Source organism: Myzus persicae, unplaced genomic scaffold, assembly GCF_001856785.1.
Source record: "Myzus persicae strain clone G006 unplaced genomic scaffold, MPER_G0061.0, whole genome shotgun sequence".
Classification (NCBI taxonomy): domain Eukaryota; kingdom Metazoa; phylum Arthropoda; class Insecta; order Hemiptera; family Aphididae; genus Myzus; species Myzus persicae.
In genome coordinates, this window is record NW_019102309.1 from 255,103 (window position 1) to 277,145 (window position 22,043).

Sequence of the window (22,043 nt, forward strand, 5' to 3'; positions counted from 1 at the left end):
TCGAGTTTTTAAAGAGCGAGAGAAATGTTCTTACCGTGCTCAGAAGTCAGAGGACAGCCAAAGATTAAAAAAAAAAGTAAAAACGAGTCCTTGTAACGGACTCCGCCTACTTGCACGTGTTATCATTCCTATTATCATCCCGAATGTTCTGTCGACCCGTGGTCTATTAATTTTTTTATAGTTGTTTACGACGTCTCATGTCTATAACTCGTCTATGTGTCCAATACCAAGGCGAAGACGAGTTTTGAAATTGGTGGATTTTCAGCGGGACTTGGTTTTTTCCCGAGCCGTGGTTTTCACACACGTCATGTAGATAGTAATTTATTATCTCTATATCTACACATCTGTGGGTATTTAATTTCTTTGGCTCGAGCACATGTGTTTGAACAACTTTACTGATAAACGATTTTCTCTTCCATATTATTGCGTTGCGCAGTAAAACAGAAACGTGCCGGGTTACCGAACGTCGAACACGCAGTTCTCAGAGTTTTTGCGTTTCCAAAGTCACATGGTTTTTTGATGAAAATAATATTTTAGTTTTTAATTTTTAACCAGTTTTAGGTGCTCGCTGTCGTTTTCTCTCGTGATATATTTTTTTGACGTGTCGGTACACCATAGATAGTGTGCTTGCAATACTAATCGATGACCCTATTCAACTATAGTAAGTAACTAGGTACTACTAAAGAAAAACACTTGAGCATCTTGGCTTACGATTGTCTGTCGTCGAAATCTAGTATGCCATTTTTGCAATCGTTTTTTCATTAAACGATTTGCTCAACAACATAACTAAGTTGTTGCAATGACAGTTTGAAAAATGTCAGAGTAAAGTCGTGTTTATCCGTCATTGCGGATCAATTCGTATTTTTTTAAATGACTACCAGTATGAGTCAAATAATCGTACCATCGTCAGTGCCTTCAGTTGCCATGTCTGCCAAAAGCGTGTGCAATAAGGAAAATATACGCTCAAAAAAATATGTGCCCACATCCGAGGATATTGATGTAAACAAACATGATGTCCAATGTCAATCTCCAGAGCCTAGTGAGGACAAACCACTTCAAGAACTGAACAAATGTGACGAGAGCAGTGAAAACAGTAGCAATGATAAAAAAAAATTTGTGGAGGCTCCACTTCCAAAAACCAACCCTTGGACGGCAAATATAAGTGTAGCACATGTTCGTCCAAAAGAATCAGCCAAAGAAAAGGACCCGATTGTTGGGGAAAAAAGAGTCTTGCTACCTCAGCAACAAAGCAGTTGTAAGTATTTTATCTATGAATAATATTTAAACTAGGAATAATTATTAAGCCTGTTGAAATAACTAAATTTTAAGCTTAGTTCTAGACTTAGGTACCTATACCAATTTCACAAATAGAATTATTTTATTAAATTTGGTTTCTAAGGTGGCATACAAATGTATACCTAGTGTATACTAATTTAATTTTGTACTTAGTTGATTGTCTTCGAATAAAAATGATTGTATCTGTCATTTTTTTAAGTATAAGTAGATAGGTCCCTAATACCTTAAATGTACTTATATAAATTACTAAACTATAGTTACACTATATATACATATACTTATTACAAATCTTAAAATTTCAATCTAGTATGAAGGTACTTACTGTCTTTCTGTCAAAGAATAGGTATATATATGTTTAAATTGATTGAATAGTTAAATATTGTAGGTACCTAGGTATTTTTTAAATGAATTGCAAGATCAGTATTGTTTTTTATGGTTAAATATATTTATTTAACTGTTCTAAAGGTCCATGCTAAAGTAACTGAATGGTTTCGCTAACACTACTCCAGAGCCTCCTAGCTTGAATGAGTTGAGTTTGATAGTAGCCTTTCAACAGTCAATTAATAATATTGAAAATGAATAACTTAGGTAGGTAGGTATTTACTTGAAGTTCAAAAGAAATGTCAAAACTAAAAATGAATCAGTAATCGTGTTAAAAAAAAATGTAGATACAAATAAATACATACCTCACTCTAAACTTAGTAGTTATGATTATGTTGTGTGCATAAGTAATTAAAATAAAATGAGTATTTAACTTCTGGCATAGAACAGATATTCAACAGGTGAATTGTTCTATCTCTTACTAATATACCTAGGTATTATATTTTTTACTGAATTTGTATTACCTGTAGGCCCCTTCCTTGGTATTAACTATATACACTTATTACTATGTTTTATTCTGTTAAACTAAAAATGTAAAATTCAATGAGCTTATTTTTTTAAATATCTTGTTTCGTAATATTTTATTGATTTAAGAAAATGTACCTATAGCTAATGTTTTTTCAGCTTTGAAAGACTTATTTAAGTGAGGGTTTATTATGTTTTAACAGATATTTTAATGTAGAAAAAGTTTATTTTTTTTATTTATAATAGGTATTACAAGTAAATAGTTATGTAGGTACCTTATTTATTAGTTATTTTTTATTGGAATATTAAAGAAAACATTTATACCTATATGACATGGGATAGGTACCATATTAAAGCATTGATTATTAATAGGTACTTATTTGTTTATAATCAATGGTTAAAGTAAATCTTTATTTACCAATTAATTCCAGCATGATTAAAAACATAAATTGAAAATAAATAATTTTAAAGCTTATTTTATTATTGTATACAAGATTTTACATCTTATTACCTTTGTAATAAATTGCATGCAATTAAAAAAATAAATTGATAATTAGTACATAATTTATACTGTACCTAGGTGGCTACTCTTAATATTAATAGATAGGTAAATTAATTAATCTATTTCACATTGATCATGTTAGTATAAAATAGTTGCAGCCGTAATAGTTATTTATGAACTAATAATAATGATAGACGGTACCTTATACACACATTTTTTCCCCTAATGAATAAATGTATAATTATGCAATTTTAGTTAAATCTTACAATTTATATTTTCTTAAAACTTGGTAGTTGGTGTCTGAGTGCTGCATCTAGGGCGTTGAGGGTGTTAAGTTTATCTGTGTACTGGAGGCATTCCGTAAAAATGTGGTTGACCTATAATTCTGTACCTCAGGTAGTGCGAGGTTTTTCTTCCTTTGCCATGAGATGTCGATGCGTTATTTGAGTGCATCCGATGCGAAGTCTGTTTATTACGAGGTTTATTATTACTTTTTCTCTTCTACTATTCGTGAGGGAATTTGGTCAATCAAAGATGGGGTTTTTAATTTTTTTAATTTAGTGTTTTATTTGAGCCAGTATGTTTGCCATTTGATTTTGATGAGTTCTTTAATTTGTTTTTTATATCTGATAAAGTAGTAATATTTAATTTGGTTGGTATCTGTTGTGTCCTCAGCTTTCTTGGCTTCATGGTCTGCCATTACGTTGCTTTCTATGTTGTTGTGCCCTGTAACCCAGATTATTGATATTTTGATTAAAAAGTATTTTAAAGTTGTAGTATTAAAAAGGAATCGAAAAGTGATGTTTATCAACTTAAATTTATTCTATAATATGTAGGTAAGGACAGTAGCTTATGGTGAGGCCTCACCAGTTTATTACGTAAGTATTTTATTATTAATTTAATAATTTAAGAGGACGTTATACCCGCATGTTTAAGAGAGTTATGAGTATTTTAAGTTGCACAAGCAATTTACAATTTTTAAATACTCCTAACTCTCTTTAAAATTAAAATTTAATAAAAAGCCCACGAGAAGCCCTCTGTAATAATCTTACTTTTTATTTTAATAAGAGGTCAATTTACTCTAATTTTTAAGCTAACTGAGCTTAACGTGATCTGCTGATCGTAAAATTTGATATGTTACGCTCTTGTAAGACGGTGACTACACATGCTTGTATAACATCCTCTTCAGTAGGTAGGTATACCCTAAGTTAAAATTGCTTTGGTACCTAATTTCCATGCTAATTATACAATTTATCACATTTTATTGGAATAATGTTTGTTCTAGTAGTAATATATAAGTTTTGGTACCCACATTTAATATCTATCCATGTTTTTGTATTAGTTTTATCTACCTATTTTTGTGAAGTACTTGTAATAAAAATAGTAATAAGATCAGACACTTGTTTTGGTAATACTTGTAGATACTTAAATAATTTAGTAGGTATATAGACTGAAGGCAATTGTAAGAAAAGTATTAGAGGTACTTAACTTAATTTTTTATTACCTTACTACTATTAAAGGTAGGTACCTCTATAAAAATACTAATATTTATTAGCCATATTAACCATTTTATAGAGAAAATATTTAAAGAAACCTTAAACAAGTACTTACTCAAAGCAATACCTAAACACTAAATTGCTACTGTAATTAAATGTATAATATGTTCAACTAGGTGCTTAAGTTGCTACCGAGGTTGCTACATTGAATAAAATAATTTTGCTAACATTACTCCAAAATCTCATCAGAACTTAGAGTTAAAATAAAGTGAATTTGATTGTAGCTATACGACATTCCAAACAGCAAATAGTGATATAGCTTAGATATTAATAACCTGTTATTCTCATTACCTACATATCTAAAATATTTTGTTCAAAATTTAAGGTTTCAATTTTTGGTATTTTATAATAACCTCATTACCTATGTAAATACTTGTAAATATCCTTTTATAAAATAAATATTAAGGTAGGTATGTTGAAAACTGATATTAAAATATCATTAGTAGGTATTAAAAAAATATCCCATGCTTTCTTAATTTTTTTAACCCCTTTTCTGTAGTCTTTACTTATGTTTAAGAAAGTACTGTTAGTAAAAAAATCATTCTTTGAATGTAGGTACTAACTACAATTTGGTTTCTGTTCCCATAGATATAAAAAAAACTACCTGAAACTTTTTAGTAACTTCTGTTCAAAAAATTGTCTTGGTAAAACTAACAAAATTGGTAGCTATCAATGAAAAGTTATTTTAAACATTCCTAATATTATAAGTACATATTCGGTACATATTAAAAAAATTTGTTCGCCTAATATCAAATTTATCATTATGTTTATTTTTAGGCAGACATTATGATATTTGTTACTTGCAAAAAGTGTTTTTTGCTAAGTTACATGTAAATCTTTCATTAATTCTTATTTATTATGTGTAAATAATAATATGGAGCCATGATAAATTAGCCAATAATGTATTAGTTACAATGGTTCGATATTATAGTGTGATGATTCAATGTTCAAATACTGATTAGTGTTGAACACAAGATAAACACTTGATAAACTTCATTTACAGCAATTACTATGGTTATTAAATTGTATGCCATATCTAAATTGTGTTTTTAGATGTACCTATAGATTTATATTTTAATTTATAATTAAACTACCTTCTATAGGTATGAATTATCAGATGTGTTAAAATCTGGTTTAAATACATGACTTGTTATAATTGATTACATGTATATATTTTTCTAAATACATAATTTTTGTTTGGTTAATTAAAACATAATTAAATTAAACGTATTCAACAATTTACAAGAAACGATTGATACAGATAACTGCACTGTGACTGTACGGACTTACATAGGGTTTTAAGCGTGTCGGTTATAGATTCTTGCAAGATAGTTGGATTTTTGTGTGCTTGATAAAATCGAGTTAATATTTAATTATTTCATTTCTTAATAATTGCCTATTAGTAATAACTACAGTTGTCAAGTTTCATGAATATTTTTATATATCATATTTATTTTGTAATTATTTTTTTAAAGTTATAGACCATTTGTAATTTTCTAATTTAAAAATATTTAGACTAAATTAATTTTTAATAAAACTATTATTTAATTATCGACTTACTTTTACAATAATATACAAACTGTTAAGAGGACGCTACCTATGCATTAGTTATCTCCGTCTTACGCACGTACGACATAGAACATTTTCGTTCACTAGTTTCAATAGTGTGCCGTTAGTTTCGATATTACAGTGAATTGACCTATTATCAGAGTTTTAGGTAAGAACATTATCCATGCTTTAGGGTCGGTGGATTTTTGGATATTTTAATTTTCAAGCGAGATATGAGCATTTTTGATTTGTGTTATTTCACATATTCTTATCTTGCTTGAAAATGAAAATATCGAAAATCCACCATAGATAATGTTCTTACCTAAAACTCTGATAGCAGGTCAATTCACTCTAATATCGAAACTTACGGCACACTATTAAAACTAGTGAACGAGAATTTGCTATATCGCAAGTTAGTAAAACGGAGACAATAAACACGTGGTTAGCATCCTCTTAAATATACCTATTTTATTACTAAAAAAAGTATTGCTATGAATTAAAAATTAGAATTTAGAATTAATTATATCTTTATTACATTTATTGTGAAACATGACTACGGCCTATCGCCTATGCCTATCTCTACCAGTATTCACGTAACTCCTGTAAAAAAAATATAATTAAAAAAAATTTCAGTTGTTGAATATTTTCATGTTCCTGAAAATTTCAATGTACATTTTCAAGCTTACAGCTCTGGACTAATAACAGTTAAAATTGTTAAACATGGTTTACAGTACCATGATGTTCGGTTAATTTTTGCATTATTCCATAGTGAATTGGAAATAACTTGTCACTGCTTATTCGGAGCATTTAAATTATTGTATTCCTTGAATACTTCGAAAATATTGCTCCAATACACTTCAATACCTTAAAGATTTTGAATAGCTCTTCAGATACGATTGATGACTACTCTTAAGGTACGGTGTTGTTTCTGCAGTTGACTGCACGTTTAATAGGTACTCATAATTACAAAAAAAAATGAAGGCATTTAACGCCTATGGGCTATAACAAACTATTTTTGAAATACTCAAATTGGACGAGTGGTTTATAAAAATAGTAGAAAGCAATAGTTACTTCCTTTAAATGTATACAGTTAACTTGGTATAAGACCTGGTAAATCTACTGTTGCTAGCGCCGTTTTTCTTCGCGGCTTATGTATCGGAAATATGTATTGAACAAGGTGCCCAAGTTAACGTAGACAATACAGGTTTTAAAAATAGCATTTACTACAGTAGACCTGTGGTACTCAATCCGCGGTCTTCGTAGAAATTGTGCGAGTAAAATGTATAATTTGTATAAAAATAAACACGAATTAAGGAAGTAAGGACTGGAACAGTGTTTCCCAAACTCCTGTTTGAGCTGGCCCGGTAATTTATGTCTTCCACTTCATTGTGTAAAAAAGGCAAAATAAACACATTTGAATGTCCACATAGAATTTTATAATAAAATTGAGGCATTAATTTATAACATTAATGTAATAATTATAATGTAGTTACTAATTATATTAGTTGACTGCTATTTGTGCGAGAAGTATGAAGCTGTTTATTTTTAACTAGAAACTCCAAGTTTGCTGGAAAGGACGTTTTTATTTTATTCTTAAATCTGGTTCGATTTCCTACCGATTTTTGTATTATTCTTCAGGAACACGAGTGTTGAAAATCCTTTTAATTAATAAGGGAATTTTCCAGGAAACAGCATTTATTAACTAACGAAATTCACACACCTGAACTCTGCAACTATCAATATCTACAATGAACAGAAATACGCCACTCCCCACCAAATAGACCTCAACGTGTGTTTAACTGAGCCATTAGTGCCACCGGTTAAAATTATAAAACAAAATACCATAATATAACAATCTTATAAAAAAGTCTTGCTATAAATGATATAAATTTAGATATAAACGATATATCTTTGATACCAACTGGATTCTGGTCTTTTCGCTAAAATCACATATTAAACGTCTAAATTTAGTCGGAATATCAAAAGTATCAAAATCAACGCAATCAATAATACATCTTTGATTATATACTATGAATGGAGCCATACCGATTTCGCCCGCGTAAACAATATGAATCACATATTATAACCGACAAGTCGGACGAGGATACATGATGTGCGCATGCGTGAGTTAAACCTTTGCATGTTTAGCTATTGGTTTATATTTATGTGTATCAATTTACATAGCTAAATATGCGATATTTCTCCTCGGAAGCATGTGCACTTCAAGTATCTTCGCTTATTATGTACTTTCTATGTCCTTCCATAGTTTGTGATCGAAGCACTACATACACACAATGTTCTACTGCTAATAAATTTAATAGTTCGTAAAATGACGATTTAGAAATAGACTACTATGGTAAATGAAACAAAACTCCCCTCCAGCTTACAATATTCATCAATTTTAAAACACTAAATTACCAGTCTAACGAAAACATGAAATATAACCAGTTAATGAATTTACTTTGCAATAGCTTTGCTGACTTACTTCAACTTATTAGACCTCACCAAGTGCTTACCACGGAGCTATCATCAAGTTCTTAAAAGTATCAGAAACCTAATTGTTTTGCGCATCAATAAAAATAAAATAAACTATATCAGATTAATATTAAAAATTTACATACCGCTATGTAACTAGACTATATTAAAGAAATATGTGTGAAACATTATGTTTGCTCGTCACAGAATATCCAAAACACCCCTACTTCTATTTTTTGATGGTTTAGATTTTAGAACCTGCACTTCACAACAGCGATGTATTCGATCTTAAATATTTATACTATACTAAAATGAAAATAGAATTAGGTACCACAAATCAACTAACATATACCTCAATGTCTAAACTGCAAATACTGAGACTGCACTAGTACCTACATTCTGTTGCAATCATTTTAGATGCGTTCGCTGCGGTGTAAACCACTGACTAAACACTTGTACTAAAAGTCGCGACCCCCCACAAAATGTGCATTATGGTATTATGCAATAAATATTACCTTGGCAAATACTATGGATGTGAATTTTCAAAAAACTTTATCAACTCCGAAATTAACCTGTTGTATTATAAGCATTTAATTAATGTATAAATTAAACAAATAAAAACGAAATTAAAGATAGTTAATATTTTATTACCAATACATTGTCAAACCCACCATCCAATATCACCTCATCTTAAAATTATTAAATAATAGTTAAGCTTATTCACAGGTTACAATATCGAACATAAATAAGGCACTAACAAATCATAATAAATTCCAGTACAAATAAAACATCATTGTATCCCAAATGACCTCCTTCCTGAATAAATGTATAAAGTATTATAGACCTATACATTTCATTTTTAACCATAATCATCGACGAAATATCAATTTTCAAAGTGCCCTCTCACGCTTATAAAAAAAAATAGCATATATAAAATAAGAGGTGCTGTTTTGTTCTTGATGGACGGTTCCCCACTCACGCCCTTCTATATCTGTATTAACACTATAGCGCCAAAAAATAAAAAACAGTTACAAATGTAGATTATAATTTAAAAAGAAAACTTTAACTAACCACAATAAAACGAATTAACAACTATTAAAACTAAATAATACATACCTATAGTTATCAAGCAAGGAATATTATGTGACGAAAGCATACGTTTTATGTTCGCGTACAACAATATCATCATTATTATATTGCGTATTTGTGCTTAAAAAAACGTTCAGTATCAAATAATCCGTTTCTAAAAGTATTTATAATCGCTCAATGTAGCGCTTTCAACTGCTGCGTAAAAACTATAAGCGTGATCATCCTATCTTACCGCTCCCGACCATGTCAACTGTAATTATACAAGCCGGGTAGTTGGAACTCCGAGCGCTTCTGTCAATATATTGCATACCTAAATAACAAAACATTACATAGGTAACCCAAATTACCCATATAATAAAATTATTTTTTCTAATTTTTAATACATTATAACACAGAATATAATGGATTATTTTATATCTAACATAAAAAAACCTACATTGCAACATGAACTTTTTCCAATTTACATTATAAATTGAATAATTTGTTTTTCTTCATTTTTAAGTTGGTTTGCAGCTCTCACCTTGCTTGCCCTGATCGCGCACGCTACTGGTATTGAGTAATATACATTACCAATATATTTTTTTTTATATATATGTGTTCTATCCACTTTACATTTTTAGTATATTAAAAAATCAGTTATTGTTAATTAACTGCGCAATGAGTTGTTGAGGAGGATAATGGCACAGCAGTAAACTAATCGCAGTGTTTCGCGGTAATTTATTTATAACTATTTTGTTGACGTTGAGTATTTAATGAATAAAATAAATACATTTATGTATTATTAATATATTAAAGTTTAATATATTTTTTTTACCTTTCTTTATTAAATGTATGGTATAGGTTAGTATGAAAAAAAATATTGGTGGCCCCGTACTAAAATTAACCTAGCTTAACAATAATAAATTTAATTATACCTAATACTCTTGTTAAAATCTCAATAATAATAATAATAAAAAAAAATAGTAATAATTAATAATAGTGAAAAAAAAATAGTAATAAATAATAATAGTAAAAAAAAATAGTAATAAATAATAATAATAATAATACGTGGACGACCCCTAGGGGTCCGTAATCACAGTTTGGGAAACGCTGGTATAGGTAATTTAATAATTATTTATCAGCATAAATAGGTATAATCTTTGTTTCCTATTTCATTATGCAATTGTATCCAACTGTAAATATTTATTTAAAAATTGATTATTTTTATGTTTTAGTAAAATATGTATAAGTATAAGTATTGTGTAAAAAAACTGTTACATACTTACACACCTACATTAAATAATTAAATAAAGCAAGTAAATGTGGACTTTCTATAGATTTCTATTAAATACCATTTAATTTTTTAATTTTTTATGATTTATCACTAATCCATTTATTTTACAGGTGATATGTCAAGCAGCAAAGCCCTAAGTAGCAGCAAATTCACCAAGATTAAAAAAGTAAGTACATTTTAGTTATTAGGACAATTTGATAATACATTTATTTCAAGCAATAGGTAGTTCATTATTAGAAAAACATAAAAGGTGATTATTTTAAACCAAAAAAAGTTAGAAATTTAAAATATTGAAAGTATTACTTATGGTTAAACTTACCTATACCTTTACTTAGCTAACAATCACATTTTTCCTATGTTCTTTTTCATATCATGGTGTTGTTTCTTTTATATCCAATGCAGAATATTTTTATAAACTTAAAATGTTAAACTCCAGGTTTAAATGGGTATTAAGAGAACCCCACACTGACATTTGTTGTCCTCCTTCTTACAAATGCGTAACATAGCAAATTTTATACTCAGCAGATCACCTTTAGATCCATTAGTTTAAAAACTAGAGTGAATTAACCTAATATAATTTATTTTTAAAGCCAATTTTGAGTATTTTAAGATTTAACAATTTACAATTTTAAAATACTCATAACCCGCTTTAAAATTAAATTAAAATCTAATTAAAGCAAATGGATATCCTAGATCATAATCTTACCATTAAATCTTATAAGAGTATCTTATTCACTCTAATTTATAAACTTTCAGAGCTAAACGTGATCTGCTGAGCTTAAAATGTTCTATGTTACACTTTTGTAAGACGAAGACAACAAATGCTAGTGTAGTGTCCTTTTAATGGGTTTAGTTAACTTTGCTTGTTAGGGTTTTTACTGAATTTTATTTATTACTGGGCCTTTCATAGAAATATAGACTCAGCCACTCAGTCTGCCACTTATGGCGTGACACTACAGTTTATTCAACATGTTATTTTGGCACTTACACTGTCACACACTCAATATATTTGTAACATTTTATTTAATCATAAGCAGTGATAATCTACCATTGATTTTTTAATTAATAAAAATGTTAAGGCAAACAATGAAAATTCCCAATGTATTGATAAGCGCGGAAGTGAGAGGAATTTGTGCATACATCAGGAGAGAGGCAAAAAGAGAAGGAAAGTTTTACACTACGTTGCAAAAGAAGGGGATGTCAAACAACTTACTATTTTTTTTATAGTATAATACTATTCGATTTAAAAAAATTAATTTATTTCTTTTAAATTATTTTTTTTTTAACGAATGACCATTGAAAATATTGTGCACACTGCAAGCGTTATCATGTTTAGTAAAGGTTTCAACTCAATAACCAAAAAATTGTTTTAAAAAATCTTATCCCGACAAATCGAAAATATTACTTTTATTGTATTATTTTATGTAACTATAAATTCATTAATGAGTCATACAAATAAAATACATTTAAATTTTTAAATTTTTAAATGTGTACATTTTTAGAAATGTTATCTTATGTTGTATTTATTTACTTATCTTTTTTAGAACAAAGAATTAAATGGTATTGAAGCTTGGCCTTCCCTAGGGAATGCCCAGGGCTCAGACGTATGTATAAATATTACCAATTCATTTTATAATATTATAAGTAATTTAAGTAGGTATATTAAATTCATTTTATTTTTCATGTAGAAAAAATGTATATCACAGAGTGAAAATACATCACCGAATATTCAGTCACAATTGTCAAAAATTAATAATTCTGTAGTTGCAAAAGATGCCCAGACTTCTACTAATGAGGTGACAGCTAAAAAGTCTTGTCAAAAGATAAATGGTGTGAAAAAAAATGAAACAAACAATGATTCCCCAAATATTAATGAACAAGAAAATGGTACTAATTCTGGTCATTCATCATCCAATGAATCAAATAATATTGATAAACGAAAAAAAGGTTAGTACTGACATATTTTAACGATATATGTTGATAGTTTGTTATTTTTTTAGGTTTTTGTTTAGATAATATATCTATAATACTATTAAGTCAAATCATTTTTTTTTAGATTAAGAGAACGTCTTACCTGCATAATATATTTTCTCTGTCTTACTAACACATAATGCACCAACATTTACATTCAGCAGTTCCAATTTTGTGAATAGTCCTTCTAAATGCTTTCTAAAGCTGCCAGGCTGAACCATGTTAATTTATCATTTTACAATACAATATAATAATATGACTATCAAAATGAGTATATTTATGAATATTTTAATATAAAATGCCTATAAATTGGGTTGTCACTAATGAACAATGATGTATTTGACATCATCCTTTAGCCTGGCTGTGGTACTGTTATTTGCCACTTAATAATAAACAAGATAAGAATAATTTCATTTAAATGCAGTGTCAGCGACATATGAGCTGGGTGGTAGCTGGCAAGTTAGTGTGTTGTACTGTTGCTACTTATTGTATACTTATGTAGCTGTGTAAGTGTGAGTGTGCTATATGATCCAAAAGTAACAATTAATGTTTTTTTTTATTTCAAATTTTATAAAATATAATTTATAGTTTGAATTATGATTGTTTAAACAAAATTCTTTCGAGCCTAACGAATTGCTGAATAGAATGTTAAGTAATGGTGCAACTAGATCCAAAGTCTTATGAGGCTTGGCTAAACTCTCATCTGAGAAGTGAGCCATGGGATTTCCTCTAATAATTATTATACTATGTCAAGTTTTAAAATAATATTGTATAATATACAAACAATGCATTTTATTCCATTGGGAGTTTCTTTTTAAGTATTAGCTTCTTATTTCTTAGTCTTTAGTAGCAACAGGTTATCCAAACGTTAGTCTTAATTTCTTATTTGTTTATGAAAGGCTGTAAATGGTTAACATTTTCAAATTTTTTCAAAGTAATAAGTTTAAAAATCTTGTATAGCCTAATCTTTTTACAATAAAAGTGACTAAACATTTTTATTGTACATATAAATTGGAATAAGTTAATAACTTAATATGCAACAACTTTCAAAAACCATAGATATTTAAAAACTCATAGATTATTTGTAATTAGTGCAATGAATAAATCAGGTCTGGTAAATAACAAAATATAGGTACATGAAATAAACACCATAGTACCTATAATCTAATGATCTAACTAGTTGTGCTAAAGTTTAAGTGGTATACCTATTTTATTTTCTATTTATATTATAATAATTTAACTGTATTTTTATTTTTATTTTTTTTTTTTTGGGGTTTTTTTATATATATCGATCATCGTCGTGCAACAAACTGTACGGGGTATTAATAACCTTTGAGGGCTAACTCCACTCCAATTCGCCTTTATAGCTGGTAACCTTGCTTTAAACTCGTATTTTATAGATCTGTCATCAAACGTAATAGTAAAAATATTATCTGTGTTCTTTCATTTGGTATTTAGGATATTTTAATTATTGAATAAGTTATGATTAGGTTCCTGATTTATATGCTCTATTAAATTACTTTTCAAAACATTAATGCTCTTCAGAAAAGACCCACATTGTTATTTTTTATCTTCAAACTAATAATAAAAAAAATACAAAATACCGAACTTAGGCACACCACACACTATAAATACATGTTATGCTCAAAATTAACCCTGTTGTATCTCCAACTGACCAATTAATAGTTATTTATTTGATTCTTACTTCTGATAATGGTAGTAGATAGATTAAGATGTTATCATGTTCATAAATATAATTACGAAAAGAAAAAATGCAAAAATGGTACCTTTGAAAAATCTTTACATAAAACAGATTATATACTTTGAATGCATTGTCCTATTGCACTCAATAAATGATGCATTATACTTTATTCCTTTTAAGTTTACCCATTTGACCAATGTAAAATAGTCGCTGTCACACACTCTTGTATAACACAGTGCAGCTGTTGAAAGCATGGAGTAATGTCAGTTACAAACTAATGGTGACCAATCACTGAGCACCTGACATCACCTGCGGGGGGTTCTAACTGTTATGGTCGATCAGTATACATGCCCTAAAGTGGTTAATAATAGGTAAAGTCACTCAAATTTTAGCTTAAACTACAAAATTGTAACTGTTGAATGTAATGTTGATATGTTATGCGTTAATAAGACCGAGAGAACACATGTGGTTGTGGCATCCTTTTAAAAAAGAAAAAGAGTACAGAATAATTAACTATTTTTTACCATTTATTTAAAAATAGATGAATATAATGGTATATTTTAAATTCAATATTTCATTATGAGCCTTACACCTATGTTATATGATTATAGTTAAACATTCTAAATGGACACCTCTTGATATTGAAATATCTAAAGAAAACAGCTATAGGAGCAGACTTTCAAAATATCGTAGAGATCGATCTGGTGAGAATAAATTTAATTAATAATTTATGTGGAGTATACAAATATTTTTATATTCTTTCTTAGGTGGTCGAGACAAAAGTAATAATCAAATTAGAAATAAAAATAGTCGCAAGGTTTCTGATTTGTCAGATAATACTATCTCAGATTCTGACAAACGTGATGGAGGTCCAATGCGCTATATGCGACACCAACGATCTCGCAATAGGCTTCAAGATGAAGAACCTAAGACTAACTCCCAAAAATCATCAGATGGAAAAAATGTAAATTTTTCTTGTGATGATAGTTTTCAATAATGATAGATATAATTATTTAAATAACATATTAATAAAAGTATTGCATGAACATTTGATTGAAAATCATAAATTAATAGTTTTAATTATAAAGATCCAAATAATTTTACATCCTTATAATCTTTAAAAACTCTGTTTATTTTTCAGGCTAGTTATAATTTTAAAGGAAGTGATGTTTTGTACTCAGGTCCATCCCGTTTGAATTATACCCAACCTTATTGTGAATTAGTTCCATTTATGACTTATCCAGTGATAAATGAACAGACTGTGATTAATCTTCTTAAGCAACAAATGTGCGTTGATAATTATTTATAATTTCTATAATACCATTATATAATTATTAATATTAATGTTTTTTCAGATCTTACTATTTTTCAACAGATAATCTTTGTAAAGATACATTCTTCAGGTTTCACATGGATGAACAGGGTTATGTTCCCGTAACATTTATTGCATCTTTTAAACGTGTGAGAGAACTTAGTCAAGATATTAGCCTCGTTATGAAAGCAATGATTGATATGGAAGAATTAGAACTTAGTAGTCACATGGTATGAAAACATTTAACATTTGAACATAAAATTAGTTTAACTAGCATATTAACCTTTTAGTTTCTACACTAACAGGTAAGATGCCGAACTGATCCAACCAAGTGGCCACTTAAAGAAATACCTCAACAATTTTTATTTAAAAATAATTTAAATGCACAACATCCATTATTTGCTCATCCCATGGGACCGCCTACTATTGTTCCACTTATTTCTCCAGACTTAATGGTCAAAAATCTACCTGCCCCTCCTCCTCCGCCAAGCATACACATAGTTTCTGATCCTCAAGCTGCCATGAATCTTAACCCTGATGTCCCAGAATTCGTTCCAAGGAATGGCCCCATAGAATCGAAGACTGAAGAGAACTGTGATACTAATGACTGTGAACAAACAAAAATAAATGATACTCCTTTTACTGGTAGTGGTGAAGTTATTGATACATCCAAAACATCCAATGGTCAACATTTAAAAATTGGTAAGAATAAAAATTATAACACATTTTCTAATTTAAATTTGATAATTTAACTCCATGAAGCAAAATGTTTTGTACTCATATTTCTTATGCCTTCTATATTAAAACAGGTCACCCCCTTGTATTCTTTGCAGTGTCTTACTAACGGGAAGGGATAACTCTCCCCCATACATTTTGGAAGAATTAACTCCTTAATATGATAATATGATGAATTATCTTAAAAATTTAGAACATAAAGTCTGTTTTTTTCTAAAGATTTTAATTTAAACTACAGTATTTTAAGAAACAAGTTAGGAAAGCTCACTCTGTAAGTGTGCTTAATTCTCATTATCTTAACGTATATAAATACAACATAATTAATTTATGCTCAATAACCTGGAACAATAAATAAATACCTATTGGCTATAAATATCAGCAATCTAATACTGTGTATTGGCTACTAACGGGCAGATTGACTACAAGAATATAAGGTGCTCAAAACATATGTTTAGAAACCTAAAACCTTTTTAGAAAACATAGATATATGTATGATCAGTGGTGTACCCAGAGGGATTACTAAGCGGGCTTCAGCCCCTCCCATTGGCCATGTTATGGTATAAATCTTAAGTGATAAATTATAAAAGAAAAATCATGATATTTTCAAAAACAATTTCGAAGAAATAGTTTGTGATATATATTATATATTATATAATTATTTATAGATGTTATTATGGTTATGGGATAAAGTAATGACGGCCTAGTACAGGGGAACGGATATCAAAGTCTGATTTACTTTGTTTAGCCTCCCTCCCATTAAAAAATCTTGGGTACACCACTGTATGATCATGAATCGTGATACCACAGTATTAACCACATTGTTGCAATGGCTTAACTATCTATATATCAAGTATACAGAGTATGGAGAGGTGTTGCTTGACCGCTTTAACTATTTTCTTCATAACTTGAATAGAGTACATAGTATATTATTATAGGTTTTATTCAAGAGATAAGAATAAAACCCATTTTACATTTATTTTGTTAAAATTGCTAGTGATCATATTGCTTTATAGAAGTATGACATGAAGTTAAAAAAAAAATATCCTTGACTAGTATTTGCAAAATCAACCATTGTCCATTTTAATAATAAGATAATTAAGTAGATAAATTGATGTATTTGGATGTATTTTATAAAATATCCATCAATTAATATTATTTGTTTAACAGCTAATTTAAAGTCTGATACAATTAAAGAAGAAAACACTGACAAAAAAAGTGTATCTGTTGAAGTTTTAGATGATAAAGAATCATGGAAAGAAGTATGTTTTTATTTTTAGCTTTTATTATTGTTATTATCTTTTTTTGAATAATAATCATATATTGTACAATATACATATTAAAACCTTTATTAAGAGGATGCCGTACCTGCATGTGTCGTCTCTGCCTTACACACATACACTATACCAAATTTTTGTTCACTACATTCAATAGTGTGCTAATAATTTTTATATTAGAACAAATTGACCTATTATACCATTAAAAGGTAAGATTATTATCTAGGGCCCCATGTAGACTTTTATGGCTTTTATTATTTTTAAGTTATGATCATTTTAAAATGTACAGTTTCAAAAAGGTTGTTTTAAATAATCATATCAATTAAAGCATACATGGGGCCCTAAATAATAATCTTACCTTTAGATTTTATAATAATCAATTCACTCTAATATTAAAACTAACAGCACACTGTTGAATCTTGTCAATAAACATTTGCTATATTGTATGTGTGTAAGATAGAGACCATACATGCAGGTACGACATCCCTTAATTCTGCATAAATCTATTAAAATTAAATAGATTTTGAGTTTAAATTAATCAAATTAATATTACAGGTAAAAAGACGCTCAAAGCCTAGAAACAGTAATTCTGTCTCAGAAACCCTAAATGTAGCATCAAATTTACCTAAACGTAATTATCCGGAGAATCAAAATGATACCCATGCATCAAATTCATGGGATCTTGGATTTCAGTTTGATGAAGATCTTGCTGTTGTGCCACGTGGAAAAATAAACAAATTTAATGAAGATCCAATTGGGTAATTTTATATTTTTATTAAACATTCAAATTTGTACTTAAATTAAATAGGATTATATTATTTTGTTTTTTGAAGTTCGGATACTGATGAATCCGATTATGGAGATAAAGATGATTTTGATGATAAAGATATTGACAAACTCATGATAATTACACAAAAAATGATAAGTCGCCCTCAAAAGATTGAAGATCGATCTCATGATAAAACAACACGTGTTAAAATGACTCAAGATTTAGAACATGCTATTGACTTAGGTTTAAGATTATATGAAGAAGACTTATGGCATACAAATTCTACGGTATTTAACATAAAATTAATATTCAGTCAAATGTCACTTTTATATTTTTTTTTAGAATCAAACATCATCTTACAAGACTGTAAATGTTGTTACTCAAGAGGTTTTTGAAAGGCTTGTACCAAAAGCTCCAAAGAAAGTCAATCAAGTTCCTCCACCACCACCACCATCTTTGAATGTTGATAATTTAACTGAAATAATGGAATCTACTGAAAGAAAAGTAATTGATTTATATATTTATATTTTAAGTTAAATTATTTTAACATTTTTATTTACTAGGAAATTGAAAATAAACAATTAAAAACTCAAACTGCAACACAAACTAAGACTAAAGTGAAATTTGACCTGCAAAAGCCAAATCGTCGTCACTTCTATGGAGATATTGATGAATCTGGACATAGAAAACGAAGCCGTTTTAATGTGGATAGTGAACATCATGTAGGTTGGGTGTTAGATTCTCGTGCCCATACTAGACCTCGTACAACATCATTTGGGTAATACTAATATAATTTTAAAAGTTTTATGTTCAATATAATAAATGATAAAATATAGTCATGATACTTTCTGTATAACTGTACACTGTAGATCTCAGAGCTAAAGCTATAAGAAGCCATTGTTAAAAGTCATTGTTAAAATACATAGACATTTGTAGGCTATACCACACAAAGCTTAACATTATATTTATCGAGCAATAAACATCTATAAGATTATTAATAAGATGAGGTTCCACATATATAACAAACGCAATTTATTTGCATTTTAGTAATTTACTATATTTTATTATTATAAATCATCTATGTATAGCATAAATGCTAAAATGGAGAAAATCTTTTACAAAGTTTGTTTTTTATTAGAAAAATTTAGTACCTATAAACAAATTAAAACATATATATTTATTAGATTTTTCTTACTCAAATGTCAAATTTGTATGTAAAACAATAATAATACATTTATTTAACTGTGTTTTCATATGTTCAATTCTGATAATATTTTTAACAAATGTTTAATTATATGTTTATGTTAATTTTTTTCAGTAGTGGGACATTAGGAACTAGTCCTAGTCCAAGTGAAGGTTTTCTATCTAGCACACCTCAATCATTGCCAACTTTTCATCATCCTTCTCATGCATTGCTCATGGAAAATAATTTTACTCAACAAGCATACCATAAATATCATTCACGTTGTTTAAAAGGTGTGTATAACAATAATATTTGTGTATATTCTTTGATAGAATGATATTCAATTTCTTAAAAAAAATTTAAAAAAAATAGTAAAACATTTTTTTCTTTTTTTTTCCTAGAGAGATCTAGACTTGGACCAGGAATGTCTCAAGAAATGAATACATTATATAGATTCTGGTCATTTTTCTTGCGTGACAATTTTAATAAGAACATGTATAAAGAATTTCAATCTTTGGCTGTTGATGATTCAAATAATGGTTTCAGGTTTGTTGTAACTATCAGTAACAAATTGATCAGTAACAATTTGTATTTTTATAATATTTTTTTGTAGATATGGGTTGGAATGCTTGTTTCGTTACTATAGCTATGGTCTTGAAAGGAAATTCCGACCAGAATTATATAAAGATTTCCAAGCAGAAACTATAAGAGATCATGAAAATGGTAATTTATTAATTTTTAAATTTAATTTAAAAGTAATTTAAAATGTTCTGTTTTCTTTAATGGATAAACTGTAGGTCAACTTTACGGATTAGAAAAATTCTGGGCGTTTTTGGAGTATTACAAATATAGTAAAACGCTTCAAGTAGATCCCAAGTTAAAGCAATTCTTGAGTAAATTTAAAACGATTGAAGATTTCCGGAAAGCAGAAGAGGTAATGATTTATAGACTTTTAATAACAATTTGTTAATATTTATAAAAAAATGTTATGTTATTTTAGCAATTACCTAAAAGTGAAGGCTATTTGGATGCATCTATGCGAAAAATGGCGCGTATGAAACGCCATCGTAGTTACTCTGAAAATTCTACTCTTGATACCTTAAAAATTGCATCAGATGTTATAAAGCCATTAAATATTACTTCTACTGTTCCATCAAATAATGATGAAAATTGGCGTAAAAACTCTGTATTACCCCGAAGAAGATATTTATCTGTTGGTAAGTTTCCTACTAAATTATAATTATTAATTAAAAATTATTGGTGGTTGTAAAACATATAAATAATTTAGGTGAGAAATCAGGAGATTCTAAAGGACCTAGAATTACAAAAGTAACATTTGAATTAAATAAAAAAGGATCATCAACAATTGAAGAAAACTCTACTGAGACACCAAAACAAAAGTAATGCCCAAAATCATTGAAAAAATCATGTTATTTTATTAACATTTATAGAATGAATACTTAGTAAAAACACAAAAAAAAAATTTAATTTTGGACATTTTAAATATTTTTAAATTTAGTTTGTTATGTTATTTATCAAGATTGACTTGGGTCTAATATATTTTTAACAAAAAAAACTTGAATAGCTTTTTTATAAGCATAAAAACCTAGACATTTGAACACATATATAATATATATAATGCACATATCTAAGTGCATTTATATTTTAACAATAAATTCTTATATTGACAACAATGGTTATTAATGAAAAATATATAATAAATTGTAATATTTACTCTTATTACTTACAACTTAATAATATTATGTTGAAGACTGAATATATCATTGTTTTGTCTTTTTATTTCAATATTAATTTCTTCATTTCCCATTCAAAATTTAACCTACCATCTTTTATTTATTTTAATAATGTTTATTGTGAAATACTAGTCACATGGTTTGCTAATTATTAAGTTGATTATCAAGTAAAAAAAAAAGTGTGATGAGTCTTGGATACCTAACATAACAATTGCATAAAAAAATAAGTATTTAAGGACGGAATTTATTTTATAAAATAATTACCTTAATAATAATATTACGAAAAATTTATTTAGTGTGATAGTTTTTTTTAATATTTTAACAATTGTACTGTATAAAGTGTGTTGCTTAATTTAATTATTTTGTTAATACTATTATTTTAGTTGTAATGTTAGCATTTAAATTTGATAACATTGTTTAAGAACTATCATATTAGTTTATGGGAATGGGATTAGATATCTTATATTTTATTTTATTATTCCAAAACTTGGATTTTAAATTAAAAAATCTAATAGTTGTATCTATTGCCATAAAATTGAAAAAAAAATTTATATATATATAAATTTAGAATTATAAAGTTGTCAAGTCTTTGTTGTATAAGACTTCAATGTGCTCACAGGGTTTTTTTTTATAATTAATGAAATTAAATTCAAAATTTAGGGATAGTATATATTATTAAAATCAATAGTAGTGTTCTTAATATTACTTTTCGTAAAATTCGGATTAGTTATTATATTACTGAATATGTCATTATTTGA

At 28.1% G+C, this 22,043-nt stretch overlaps 1 protein-coding gene across 1 annotated transcript; it reads left to right on the forward strand.

The window, feature by feature from the left end:
- The first annotated feature begins 201 nt into the window (after positions 1 to 201).
- On the forward strand, positions 202 to 21,041 carry LOC111031843 (la-related protein 1B). Its single transcript, XM_022311952.1, has 20 exons — positions 202 to 1,255; positions 10,696 to 10,751; positions 12,130 to 12,189; positions 12,274 to 12,532; positions 14,870 to 14,962; positions 15,026 to 15,222; positions 15,400 to 15,545; positions 15,614 to 15,800; positions 15,876 to 16,272; positions 17,473 to 17,564; positions 18,135 to 18,337; positions 18,413 to 18,635; positions 18,691 to 18,852; positions 18,912 to 19,126; positions 19,667 to 19,824; positions 19,933 to 20,077; positions 20,145 to 20,254; positions 20,329 to 20,465; positions 20,532 to 20,748; positions 20,820 to 21,041. Exons 1-20 carry the CDS (start codon positions 871 to 873, stop codon positions 20,933 to 20,935), a joined length of 3,558 nt encoding a protein of 1,185 aa, XP_022167644.1. The 5' UTR covers positions 202 to 870; the 3' UTR covers positions 20,936 to 21,041.
- Positions 21,042 to 22,043: the final 1,002 nt, after the last annotated feature.